Source organism: Carettochelys insculpta, chromosome 2 (genome assembly GCF_033958435.1).
Source record: "Carettochelys insculpta isolate YL-2023 chromosome 2, ASM3395843v1, whole genome shotgun sequence".
Lineage (NCBI taxonomy): Eukaryota > Metazoa > Chordata > Testudines > Carettochelyidae > Carettochelys > Carettochelys insculpta.
In genome coordinates, this window is record NC_134138.1 from 65,006,929 (window position 1) to 65,020,302 (window position 13,374).

General features: G+C 38.0%; 1 protein-coding gene across 2 annotated transcripts in view; it reads left to right on the forward strand.

Moving 5' to 3' along the window:
• NCOA2 (nuclear receptor coactivator 2) overlaps nucleotides 1-13,374 on the forward strand; it is a 271,933-nt gene that overhangs the window by 229,564 nt on the left and 28,995 nt on the right. For both annotated transcript variants that reach the window (XM_074987101.1, XM_074987102.1), the window contains 4 exons: nucleotides 2,028-2,229; nucleotides 7,303-7,509; nucleotides 9,648-9,863; nucleotides 10,488-10,617. In XM_074987101.1, the coding sequence (XP_074843202.1) occupies nucleotides 2,028-2,229; nucleotides 7,303-7,509; nucleotides 9,648-9,863; nucleotides 10,488-10,617 (755 nt within the window). The remainder of the gene's footprint in view (nucleotides 1-2,027; nucleotides 2,230-7,302; nucleotides 7,510-9,647; nucleotides 9,864-10,487; nucleotides 10,618-13,374) is intronic.

Below are 13,374 nucleotides of genomic sequence, written 5' to 3' on the forward strand. Positions count from 1 at the left end.
TGTTTTGGTTAGATTTTAATTTTCAGCAGGGTTTTGGAGTAAATGGAGCTGGGTTGTAGATGTTTAATCTAATTAGAAGTCTGTTGTCGTCTTGCTTGCAGATATGTAATCGGCACTGATGGTTTTTGGGAGTTTTGTGAATAAGTAGGGCAAGACAGTCTCCTAAATCTAGTAACTAATTAGCAGCTTTTTAATATCCAGCTCTTCATTTTATTGTCTGTTTCTTTTCAGTTCAATTTCTACATAGCAGGAACATTTAGCTTACACATGGTATTCAGTTTTTAAGCTTAACAAGGAAAATATGAATATTGAAGGGGTTTGAGTAATATCAAATACCTTTTCATAGCATGTCTTAGTCATAAAAAGAGTAGCGGTGTGATCACATGGACTTTACAATTGGTTATACCGACACAAACTGGCACCCTCACCACCACTGCGAGCACACTCTGTGCCAAATTCTAACTGCATGGGTGCTGGGGAGGGTGAATCGATTTTAAATAAAGGCAATTTAAATCATTGATTAAAATCACACTTAAAATCACCCAAAAAATTAATCATTTATTTTAAATCAAGTTACCAAAAAGCTAAGACTGACTGAGCTTAGAGTGCAATTAATTTAGAAGTGAGCCCTATTCAGCTTCCTGGCACTTCTTTTTTTTTGGAGGAAAGAAGTACAGAGTGGTGTGCCCTTGGAGAAGCAGAGTTATGCTGAAGTAAAATAAGGAATAGACTTATGGCGTTACCATTATGGTCTGTGACAATGATGTTCCAAAGTAAGGGGCATGGATTATGGAATATAAAAGAAGTAAATGATACTCAGTGACAACTGGCAGCTCTAGCTTTCCCTTACTTCAGCTTTCTGTACTGTGGTAGATTCTAAACCTACTTTAGAAATTAAACAAGTGATAAGGGTTAGGTAAACTAAACTTTTTTTTGTGGGAAACAGCTTAGGAATTTACTTTTCAAATCACACTTTACTAAAAGGCATAGAGAGTCTTGCATTGCAAAGTGAATTTTTAAGTTACTAACTGGCTGATCCACTCAGCCGTGTCCAAATCTCTATCCACATCATTTTCTCCTAATAAGCAGTTTTCCTTAAGATGTTTCATCTTTGCAGCTAGGCCCTGTATCATCATCTTGCACTGCTTGCACTTGACATGTTTTCCTTTTATACCCAGGGAACAAATTTCTCCAAAATATTCCCCGATAGGGTCTCTCTTACACCCAGAAGCCATGACAGTTATTCTATGCTGCTTCTGTCCGTTCCTACATATTGTCTCCTTGTCTTTAAGACAATGGCAAAACTAACTTCTCTGCCGTGCTTGGCCAATATCCACCACCACATAAGCATAGAACAAAAACAGTTGTATCCGGCTTGTCTTTCTTTACTCATGTAAACTTTTAGTCGATTGAGAAACAGAAATTGAAATTCCAGAGCTTTCAAGAAGCAGGAGCTGGCCAGTAGGCTGGACAGACAAGAGCCATGAATTCCTTTTTATGAGAAGTGTGTGTATAGCATGTTCGTGAGGAGATTTAATTGTAACTTATTTTGAAATGAGAAAATCAGTATTTTATTGATTTAAAAACAATTTAAATAAAAATATTTCATTTTTATTTACATCATCAGTTTTTATCCATACTGGTGCTGGGGGGTGGGGGGCAGAGTCCGCAACTGACCTGGGCATGAGGCAGTTGTAATGTGGCTGCTTGTGCTCCCTGACCTTCGGCTGAGACAGAGACATTCCAGTACTTTTGGCACAATTAAATAACCCAAGCTGGCATGGATGAGCTGACTGGCGGTGTGTGGCCAGCACTGAAGGGAGTGAATCCTAGCCCTTTTCTGCAGGTATTGTGAGTTCCCTCCCCTGCCTCTTGCTTCATCAGGCTACTGGGAGACAAAACCTAATGCCTGTCGGGCACTGTGGCGATTGACTCTCCTCTCAGTGCTTTGCTACTTCTAAGAGCCACAAACAGACTCTGTTTTGCTCTTCAAATGGAAAACAAACTGTGCTATATTTTCATTGCAGCCGGGGAGCGAGCTGGATAACTTGGAGGAGATTCTGGATGACCTACAGAATAGTCAGTTACCGCAGCTTTTCTCAGATACCCGGCCCGGTGCTTCAGCTGGATCAGTTGACAAGCAAGCCATCATTAATGACCTCATGCAGCTCACAGGTGAAAACAGCCCTGTTGGAACCCAGAAACCAGCCATGAGGATTTCACAGAGCAGTGAGTTTGTATTGTAACTGGCCCTGCAAGTGTGTGAAATTTTGTCAGATGCAGGTTTTGCAGGGATGCCAGGGCGGCCAGCAGGCTATGAACTAGACACTTGAGCTCTCTCAGATCTGCTGTGACTCCACAGCACCATCTGCTGTCCTTATCAATTGGAACCAAAATATCGTACTGTGCTGGAAGTCAGTGCCCTGTCAAAGATTTAGGGACACTCCATTTAAAGTAAAATTCACCCCACTGTCTGAAAATATTTTATTTGTTAGTGTTGTAAATTATAATAACAACAGGGTAAGGGGGGAAAGTTTTATTAAAATAAAAATGAAAGCATGCATCTAAAATTACGAAGTTGCCAGCAGAATCTATGGCCAAGAGTAATACCTAAACTGAACCAATTGTTTCGAGTTGACTCAATTTAAAGTTAATAATATCCCTATGCGTGAAATTACAGGTCCTGAGTGAAATATTTATCTGCTAGTGAAAAATAATTACTGCAAGTAATTTTGCTATCAAAAGTAAAAGTTGAGTTAAACTTGGTTTTTGTTTTGTTTTGCTTTTTGAACTCCTGCTTAAATATTTACCCTTAAAGATTAGGAAGACTATAACTACGTCCTAAATATAGCTTTTAAACATATTATAAAAATACCTATTTATTAAAAAAAAAACCAAAACCTAGAACTCTTTTGTGGGTATTTGTATACTTTCTAAACATATATTTATTCAAAACTCCAGGTAAATTCACATTTTTAACCTTTCCAAACTGTGTTTACATTGTTTTTAAAAGCTAAATATATTACAGTTAATACTGCTAATTTTATATATTATGTTACAAAAACCAAGAAATCAATTTTCACATTTATTTCTGAGTTTACATTACTATGTGTTTCCTTTTTTTTGTTTTTCATGAGCTAAGACTGGCATTTTGTTTGTATGTGTGATTGTCTTGGGTTAGGTTGGGTTTAAACAGTGTATGTTTAATATACTCAACTTGGTAAGTGAAAGAATAGCGTCCTAGACGATACAACATTCAGAGAAGTATTTGCACTTCCTGAATCTTTATAGTGTTCTGTGTGAGACATGGAGTGATGGTCCCCTCACATGTGGTGAAGACACCTGGTAGCTTTCCTAATCTACTTGTCTGGCTTGGCTGACATTACTCACTCTTATCTAACCTCTTTTTTAAAGGGAGATGCAGTGGTTTATTTTCAAAAATTTCTTCTATCTAAGATTTAAATTTTCAGACATAAGAGTATCTCATGATGGAGACCCAAAATCATATCGGCTGTGTCTACACTACAAAAATAACTTTGAAGTTGTTTACTTCAAAGTACAATTTCAAAGTTGAGCATCTACACACACCCTACTTTGTAGTTAAACTTTGAAGTAGGATACTACTCCATTCCCGCAAGAGGGCTTTGAAGGGAAAATGTGTTTAGATTCTCTGCTGGCTACTTCGAAGTAGTGTCTAACTTCAAAGTTATTTTTATAGTGTAGACATGGCCTTTATGTTAATAAAAAGTATTTAGTTATTTCCAGACTCTGGAAATAGCCTGTAATGTCTTAATGAGACTAACTGAGAATTTGCCTGATCCCTTTGCAATTTTTTTTTTCAGGAAGAAAATTCCATCAAAACTTTTCCCTGTGGGTCACTAATAATAGGATATATAGGGTGCATCTGCACTAGCCGGCTACTTTGTAGTAGCTGTCACAATGTCGAAATAGCACACATTGCAGTAGTGTCCCAGTGTAGACGTAGCCATTGTCTGAATGTGATCACATTCTCTCCATCACCTTGCTCTTCTGGGCTGCTAGGTTTCCTTTTGATGATTATTGCCTACTTACAAAGCTACATTCATAACAACTCTCTCGTGTGCATTACTCAAGCCTTTGCTGCTTCAAGTGCAAGTGTGTCAGGATTGCTACTGAAATAAGATTTTGGCTCAGTTCTGAGTTAAACTTTGTGGTGCCTAGTCTAGTGTTCCCTGTAAGCTATGTGCTGTGCTTGTGCAGCCATTCAGGAGAGATTCCAATGCCACCCAGCTGATTAGCAGAGTGCCCCCAGCTAGGTTTTTGGCTTCTACCGGTGGTGGACATTCACATGTGCCTTGGTGCACTTAAAATTATTCTGTACATGAATGGAAAAAATCCACCCACAGATGGAAAAAGATTAGAGGGAACATGGGTGCAAACCCATCTCAAATTGGTAGGGGTCAGATGGTTTCTGGTGACCAAACTTCGTTTGGTTGATTTTTTTTTTTTTTTTTTTTTTTCTCCTTTGTACTGATGGTAAGCATGGTGTTCCAGGATTTGATAGTCAAGAGAGAAGTAGGGTGCACTAAGTTTTAATTTACCTTAGGCTTATTTAAAAAAGAGCATTTACTGCAAAGAGACTAAGATCACAGATAGAGGAACATATAGCAGACGAGCAAGCAGGGTTCAGAAAAGATAGAAGTACCATACAGCAGATATTGGCACTGAGACAGAGAGCGGAAAAAGCTCGACAAAAGGGCAAGAATGTGTACATTTGCTTCGTCGATTTTTCAAAAGGCTTTTGACAGTACAGATCAGAAAGTGACTTGGGTGGTGTTGGAGTCATACGGAGTGGATAGCAGACTGATACAGTTGTTGAAGGATATCAATGACAATGTGGAGGCAGCGGTGAGAGCATGCAGGGAGTTGGAAAGTTGGTTTAAAACAAGTAGAGGTACGAGACAAGGAGACCCAATATCTCCAAGTATCTTCATTGCGCATCTAGAGAGAGCAATGGACAAGATCAAGGAAGAGGTAGAAGGGGTATCTGTGCACAGGAAAATAATTAACAACTTGAGGTTTGTGGATGATATAGTTATCATTGGGGAAGATGAGGAGAAGCTAGCGAAAACGGTGTGGGTGTTAAACAAAGAAGGGAAGCAGTATGGACTGATTATGAACATCGATAAAACAAAAACAATGGTATATGGAGATAAGGAAATAGGAAGGAAGATCAGCATTGATGATATTGAACTAGAAAATGTAAAGAAGTTCTCATATCTGGGGAGCAACATAACATCTGATCTAGACTGTAAGAAAGAAATAGCGACCAGAATAGCAAACGCAAGAGCTAGTTTGAAGGCGATGGATAAGATCGGAAAGCAAAGCAATTAGCTTAAGAATGAAGCTGAACATCTTGAAAACGTGTGTATTCAGCAGCATGTTGTACTGCTGTGAGACATGGAAAAGAAAACATTCGAAAAGAAGAATATTGGCATTCGAAAGGAGGAGTTATAGAAAGATTCTGAGAATAGGATGGATGCAGAAGGTCACTAATGAGGAGTTATATAGAAAGATACAGCTGAAAGAGAACCTGCTGCAGAAGGTTATAAAACGGAAGCTACAACTATTGGGCATATTTGCAGAACAAACGATGAAGGAAAAATCAAGACTCTGGTGCTTGGCATAATGGACAGTTCGAATAGGAGAGACAGACCCCACAGGCAATGAATAGATTGGTGTGGAGCTAGTCTACAGAAATTAAGCCACTTTGCACTGGACAGCGAAAGATGGAAGGAAATAGGGAGAGAGGCATCAGACAGCAACGAGCGCTGAGCCCACAGTTATTGATAATGATGATGACTTACTGCAAAGAAGTTAAAAACATCAGAAAAAAAATTCACACACGTGTCTCCTGTCGTATGATAGAATAAAAAGGAAGGACAAGTTTAGACACCTTTTGTAGTAGCAGAACAAAAAAGCAGTCAAGTAGCACTTAAAAGACTAACAAAATAATTTATTAGGTGACCTTTCGTGGGATGGACCCACTTCTGCTACTTGACTCCTTTTTTGTTTTGATAGTATAAAGACTAGCACAGTTTTCTCTCTATTTGTAGTAGCAGGTTACTGATTTTTTTAATTAACTTAATAAGGCTTCATCTGAATTCTTAGATTCATAACTGTCTGTACTCTAGTCTGAAATAAGTTTTCTAGCTTTCTTGTATTGTGGATTCATCAAAATAAAGAAGTTCTATTGTGGATGACTTCTTGCCATCCGCAATCGGAAAGTATCCCTGTGGCAGCTGCCGCAAATGTTTATATGGAAAAAATAATTGTAGGAAAATGTTTAATGAATTTTACCAGTATATGAGAGATGCAGGTAACAAGAAAGCAAGCAAGCATTATATGAGTAGCAAGAGGGCGTAGATTTTCAGGACAACAGCTGCTCTCCATTTAAAGATCTCTCAAAGAATAACTGTCCTTCAGTTGCTTTCTTTTTAAGAGTTTCCATTCACCTTTTTAATAAAACCTATCTGCATTTTTCTCTTCTGAGGCTGATTTTAAAGCAAAACTTCCTTTGAAATTAGCCTAAGCAGAGGAATGGAGGTACAAAAAGGTGGAGGTAATGGGATAGTAAGTTTATTTAAGAAATAGCATATATTGGAATCTCCTGAAATTCAGATGTACTTCTTAAAGCAGATGACGTGAGCTTAGGGAAAACTATTTTCCTGGTAATTTTATTGTCACTGGTGTTATAATACGAAGTTTTCAACCTGAAATAATGGTTACTGAACCTTGAAAGTATAAACTTTAACTCCACGGAGAAAATTTGGAAGACTCTATGTAAGGAGGAATAGCAATAATATCAGCCAACGACCACTTAGAACCAGAATCTGATCTTAATTTTGGTGCTGTCAAAGCTACGCTGGATATAGGAAAACCTGTGAAGCTTGTCAAGCTATGAATTCCGTAACAGTTTTGCCTCAGGCTGACATCTGCACCTCTGTTTTCAGCCACAGCCCCTTAAGGGAAATGGTTATTTGGCAGTGAAGCACACATCCCCTGGTAGCATGCGTATATTGTGGTTGTACTTCAGTCAATTATTTTAACTTTATGCCACTTACTATTTAAAATACAAATCCCTACTTATTGTTCCTTACATTTTTTTGGTAATGCTGCCTGGATGGGGCATATCCATTACAGCTGTGTAGGGATACGTGTAAATTCAACATTGTATATCTCAACCTCTCTGTTTTGAAGAGTGTCTTTTTATTTCTATTTTAGTTAACTTTTGTTTTTTCAATTTTCCTCTCTCTGGTCTAGCTTTTAATAACCCACGGGCCGGGCAACTGGGCAGGTTATTACCAAACCAGAATTTATCACTTGACATCACATTGCACAGCCCATCAGGTTCAGGACCTTTCCCACCTATAAGAAACAATAGTCCTTACTCAGTGATACCTCAGCCAGGAATGATGGGCAGTCAAGGGATGATAGGAAGTCAAGGAACTTTAGGGAACAGTGCCACAGGTAAGAACTGAAATAATGTTTTCTATTTTTGTTAATATTTAACTGAATTATTATTAATTAATATTATAAGACAATAATCAAAAGTAAAATAATAAGTAAAGTAAAATTAATAAGTAAAATATGATTAATTAGATGTAGTTATGTGTAACATAATCAAGGTAGAAATCATTACAGATGAATCCTGTATGTGTCTAAAGTCCAAATCAAGCACAAACCTGAACCAAAAGCCTCAAATGCCTATAATGTTTGTCCAGTTACAGTAAAACAGTAAACCATAGTGGCATATCAGTTTTGCCCTGGACTACTTCAGAATGTTTGTTGGCTGTGTAGTGCACGAGAACGCATGCTTTTCAATTACCATGAAAATTAAGGGCCTGTGTGGGGAGATATTTAGAGGCTCAGTGGGTTAGTAATGAAATACAGACTTTCACATCATCTTTTCAGGCTCAGATATCACCAAAATTGGTAGAAACCAAACAAAGAAGGGAAGAAGCCAATTGGTCTTTCAGTGATCTGTGAGTTGGTGGCCTCTATTTGTTAATAGTTTGGTTTATCTACTGCTAATGGGCACCCTTTTTTACCAAGAATTAAGTGACCACAGGGAATAAACCATCCGCTCCATCATAGAAATAGCACCTCCAAAACAGAAGTTCAGGCATTTTGGTGATGTTGGTTCCTGTACCTTGTGTGTTCATGCTTAAAACAGAGCTTCTGTCTCTGGTACTGTCAGCTTCTCTACCATCATGGCCATTAAGATTCACTTAAAGTAAAAGAAACTGAGTTGATAACTTTTAATTTTTGAATACAGTAACCCCATTGTGTTTGAAGCATTAAAAATCTATAATTAGTTTACCTTTTATAGAATTTTATTACTGATTGTGCCATGCCTGTAATCTGGTTTCTGTAAGTTGCATCTAAATGTTACCAAGGGGAGAAATCTTACTGGAAAACTTTGGATGAAGTGTCTCTGCTTGATTACTTACATTATACCTTAGAACACATGTTAAAGTATGAAACACCAGTTAAGAATTCTAAATAGTCAGATGCTGTAAGGCATGTTAAATGCTGACAGCAAAAGGTCAGTTCCATATTTATTTTGTATCAATCTCAGGAAATGCATATTGTATTATTGTGCCCTCAGTTAAAAAAACCCTCCTGATTATTATAGAGAAGTTCAGGGATTGTCTTGCAGGCTCTCAGGGAAAACTTGTCTTCATACATGCATGTTGGAACGTGCCATCCATACTCCTCCCATTTGCACTAGTTCACTGTGGGTTTTAGCGGATAGAATTGTATAGATGTAAAAAAAATCAAAAGGAATATGGAAGCAAATTTCATACTTCACGTAGAAAGCTGATTGCTTCCAAGAGCCAGCAGGGGATTTCCTCCCACAATATATTGCATTATACAATTGGCAATGCTGTATTTAGACAAGTTTTAGTTTTCAGATTACCACAATAGTACAGTAGTCTAAGCCCACAAATTTGAAGTGTAAATAAATTATATTAGTGGTTTACAGTAGGTGTAGGAGGACTTCCCCTAATATAACTGTAATGAACTGCACCAAATATCGGAAAGTTCCTGTGAGTAATTTCCCTGCACCATCTATTAGTTTAAGTTTGTCTCGGGAAGTCTTGTAGTTGGGTAGGCTCCTGGTTATGTATGTGACAAGAATTTTCAAAATATCAGTGTTAAGTAAGAATTAATATTTACATTTTTGTTATATGTAAATGTATATTAATAATTTGTTGTCCAGATCTTCACATTCTCACACAGGTCTTGAAAAGTAAATTCACGATTCATTTCCTGAGAAAGGAAGTCAGGGTTATCCACACACCCTCAGCACCTGTTGTAGAGTACATATGGGAACATTTGTGCTTAACAGCTTTACATAAATGATAAAAGGGTCACCTTCATGTGAAACTTGTAGTAATCTCAAGTCCCCAAACTGAACAGCAAAATGCAGACGAGTTACACATCCGAACAGGCAGCTGAGATGTAATTTTCTTTGAATAAAACCTGACAAACTAGTACATTTTTCTCTGGAAAATTAAGCTAATCAACCAACCGGAACATTTAGAGATGTTTTCAAGGCTTGTATCTGTGTCTGACTATATTTGGATTTGGATTTTATACAGGAATGGTTGGTGGTAATACCCCACGGCCCACCATGCCATCTGGAGACTGGGGTGCCCAGCATTCTGCTGTGAGGGTAACCTGTACTGCCACAACCAATGCCATGAACAGGCCTATCCAAGGCGGCATGATACGCAACCCAACAGCCAGCATTCCTATGAGACCCAGCAGCCAGACAGGCCCAAGACAGATGCTTCAGTCTCAGGTCATGAATATGGGTAAGCCAGTGCCGCCTTGTCGTGTATTGTTGTGTCATTACTGCATTGTACGTTTGCAGATGAAAGTAAAATTTAGCTTCAAATGTATTCTTATTAAAACTGTGTCAGGCAAGTTAGATGGTCCCTACAGTGCACAGTGGAAATATCCCATCCAACAAGGAGAGAGTCTCTATGAGGTTTTTCAAGTTTGTCACTATATAAACAGTTTGACTGTCTTTAGTCACACAGAGGTGTGTGACCAAAGCAATAGAATGGAAGAGTTTCTACTTTATGAAGAAATAAGGTTTTTTAAAAAAAGATATTTATTTTAACACTTAACCAGGTCAGTACTAAAACAAGTACTTTTAGGATGCAGATTGTATGTAGAATGCTCATACCCTTTACACACTAGCTTTTGTTCAGGCTTTCATTTGTTATGTCACATCAAATGTAGCACCATACTCATCAATTCGTATATCCATAGTTCATTTCACGTATGCTTAAAAAAGTGGAAGATTTATTGACCACTAATTTCATAGTGCTTTAGAGCGCTGAAACCAATAAAGCGTCATTGGAAGGATAAGCAGTGAGGTAGTGATCCTTCACTGTCACAAACGTTGTTTGATTGTGTTTTTTCCTGTTTAGGCCCACCTGAACTAGAGATGAATATGGGAGGACCCCAATACAGCCAACAGCAAGCTCCTCCGAATCAGACTGCACCATGGCCAGATAGCATCTTACCTATAGATCAGGCATCTTTCAGTAATCAGAACAGGTCAGTTTTAGAAAGTCATATTCTACTGGAAAACTTGTAGGTCAATGTTTTCATGTATTTAGTCCATGCTTTCAAGGAACAAAGTTGTAATTCATGCTCATTGCAATTTATATGCCTACAACATGAATTCATGACTTAGCATTATCTCTAATTACTCCTTCTGCTCATGAGGCCATGTGTACACTAGAAGAACTGATGCCTCCTTTTTGCAGATGCACAGGTGGTGGAAATAATGTAAGCATTAATACAAGCAGGACTCTGCATTTTTTAGTCATGAAAGCCAGTAAGTGTACAGGTGGAAAAAATTCCTGACCCTGTTTGCATTAGTAGCTTGCCATGAGTGCAGCTACAATATTGCTGCTTGTTGCTCTAATGTGGGTACTGGTTTTTCTAGTGTAGATCACCCTTCAGCTTATGGGGAGGTTGTGGGTTTTGTTTGTTTTGGGGGGGGTTGCTTTGTTTTTTGGGAGGATTTATAAATTGTTTATTTTGTTTTAATCTCTCTAGAATCCTTTAAAGAGCAGGGCAGGAAAAATGAAGCAAGGCTGAAAGTGTCTCTCTCTCTCTCTCTCTCTCTCTCTCTGCCTCATTCCATTTTCAGGAGTACCAAAGGGCACAAAAACAGTTTGATCAGTATATATTGAACAAATGTGTTTTTGTTTATTTGTTATTATATGTTTCATATAGTGCCATAACTGTGAAGAGAGATTGAAAGAGGTTTTTTTTTTTTTGAAGAAGTCACATTCTCTGTCCACAAAAGGTTTGCAGTTTAAATTAGACAAACATAGAGCACGCATATGAAAGTAAAAGGACAGAACGGGTAAAGAGAGAGAGAGAGATTTTCAAACTGAGAGTGAAGTAGGGCAGATAAAATAATCAGTATGCAAATAAGTTCAAAGAAGTGAAGTTTAAGGAATGATTTGAAAGCAGAAAAAAAGAACATAGTCTGTGATTCTTTCAGCGTATGATGTGTGCACCCTAAAAGCTTTTTTTCCTTACTGAAGGTTACCCATAAAAGATTATTTATATTTTAGTAAGGCTTTGTTTTCAGTCTTTCCTGGTTCTTTTCCCACTTCATCACATTTTTTTCCAATTCTTCTCCTGATGCTAGTCTTCAGATGCTCTGGTAACCTTTGACATACCTTACAAGCTCTTGCATTAGACATACTGCTCCAAAATAACTAAGTCATAGCACAATGCCTTTGGCCATGACCAGGGAAATAACCTAAACTAATTATATCCTCACAAGGTCCTGCCTTCACATTGCTCCCATTTGCAAAGATTGGAGGGAAATAAAAACTGTACTTTACAGCATGTCCATATGGCAATAGATTTGAACTATTTAGGACCAAGAGGTGGGATTGAATTCTGAGAACGTGGTTTCCTCAGAGAATGCCCTTCCAGCAGCCTTTTCCTGTTCTTAGCTGTGGAGTTTCATCTTGTGCTTGAAAGTTTTGCTCTAAGATGTGGCAGTATGGCACAAGGTGAGAGGCAACTTTTCAGTTAGGTAATCAAGCCATTAGACCTTATATTCAGGATCAGTGCCTTTCAGCTCCACTGGGAAACCCAAAAGGGGGCCAGAGTAGGTAATTACATGCAGACTGGATATACTTTTGGCAACATACACAAATAAGAAAACTTCTGCAGGTTGTACCACGTTCAGTTTCAGGACACTTAAAATGGGTAGTGTCAGATAATGCATGTTGCAGTGGCCTAATATTGCTGTGGTTAGGATCAGAGGAGATATATATTCCTGTTAGAAGGGAATTATGTGATTGTTTGTTTGTTTGTTTTTAATCGATTATAGACAGTGGGAAGCATTCAGAATTTTCCTGTTTCATTTCTGGTGCAGTACAATAATTGATAGAGCATTTTTTCTTAATAGTTAAATGATAAAATACTGTACTAGTAGGTAGAGAGTCCACAAATAAGGAAATATTTCTTGTATTTGTCAAGTGACTGCTCAGGAGTCTGTACAGACTTTCAACATGTGCTGGCCAGAGCTTGCACTTAAGTGTCAGAACTGGAGAAATCTGGCCAGTATCACTTACATAGTGATGTAGAGATATATGGCTTCACAGAGAACCCTATAAAGACAGAAAGGCATCTGTTCCATTAAAATCAATGGCAAACTTAAATGTATACCCCAAATAAAAAAACACAGTAAGAGACCTAACAAAGAACCACCATGGCTAAACAGCCATGTTAAAAAGGCAGTGAGAGAGAAGAGGGCAGCTTTTAAAAAGTGGAAGTCAAATCCTAGTGAGGAAAATAGAAAGGAACATAAACACTCCCAAATTAAGTGTCATAATGTAATAAGAAAAGCCAAAAAAGATTTTGAGGAACAGCTAGCCAAAAATTCAAAAAACGATAGTAAAATGTTTTTTAAATACATTAGAAGCAGGAAGCCCACTACAAAAGCAGTGGGGCCCTTGGACGATAAAGATATAAAAGGAGCGATCAAGGAAGACAGTGCCATTGCGGAGCGATTAAATGATTTCTTTGCTTCAGTCTTCACGGCTGAGGATGTTACAGAGGTTCCTAAATCTGAGCCAGCCTTTTTAGGTGACAAATCTGAGGAACTCACTCAGATTGAAGTGACATTAGAGGAGGTCTTGGAGTTAATTAATAAGCTGAATAGTAACAAGTCTCCAGGACCAGACGGCGTTCACCCAAGGGTTCTGAAAGAACTCAAATGTGAAATTGCGGAGTTATTAACAGTGGTTTGTAACCTATCCTTTAAATCCACTTTGGTAC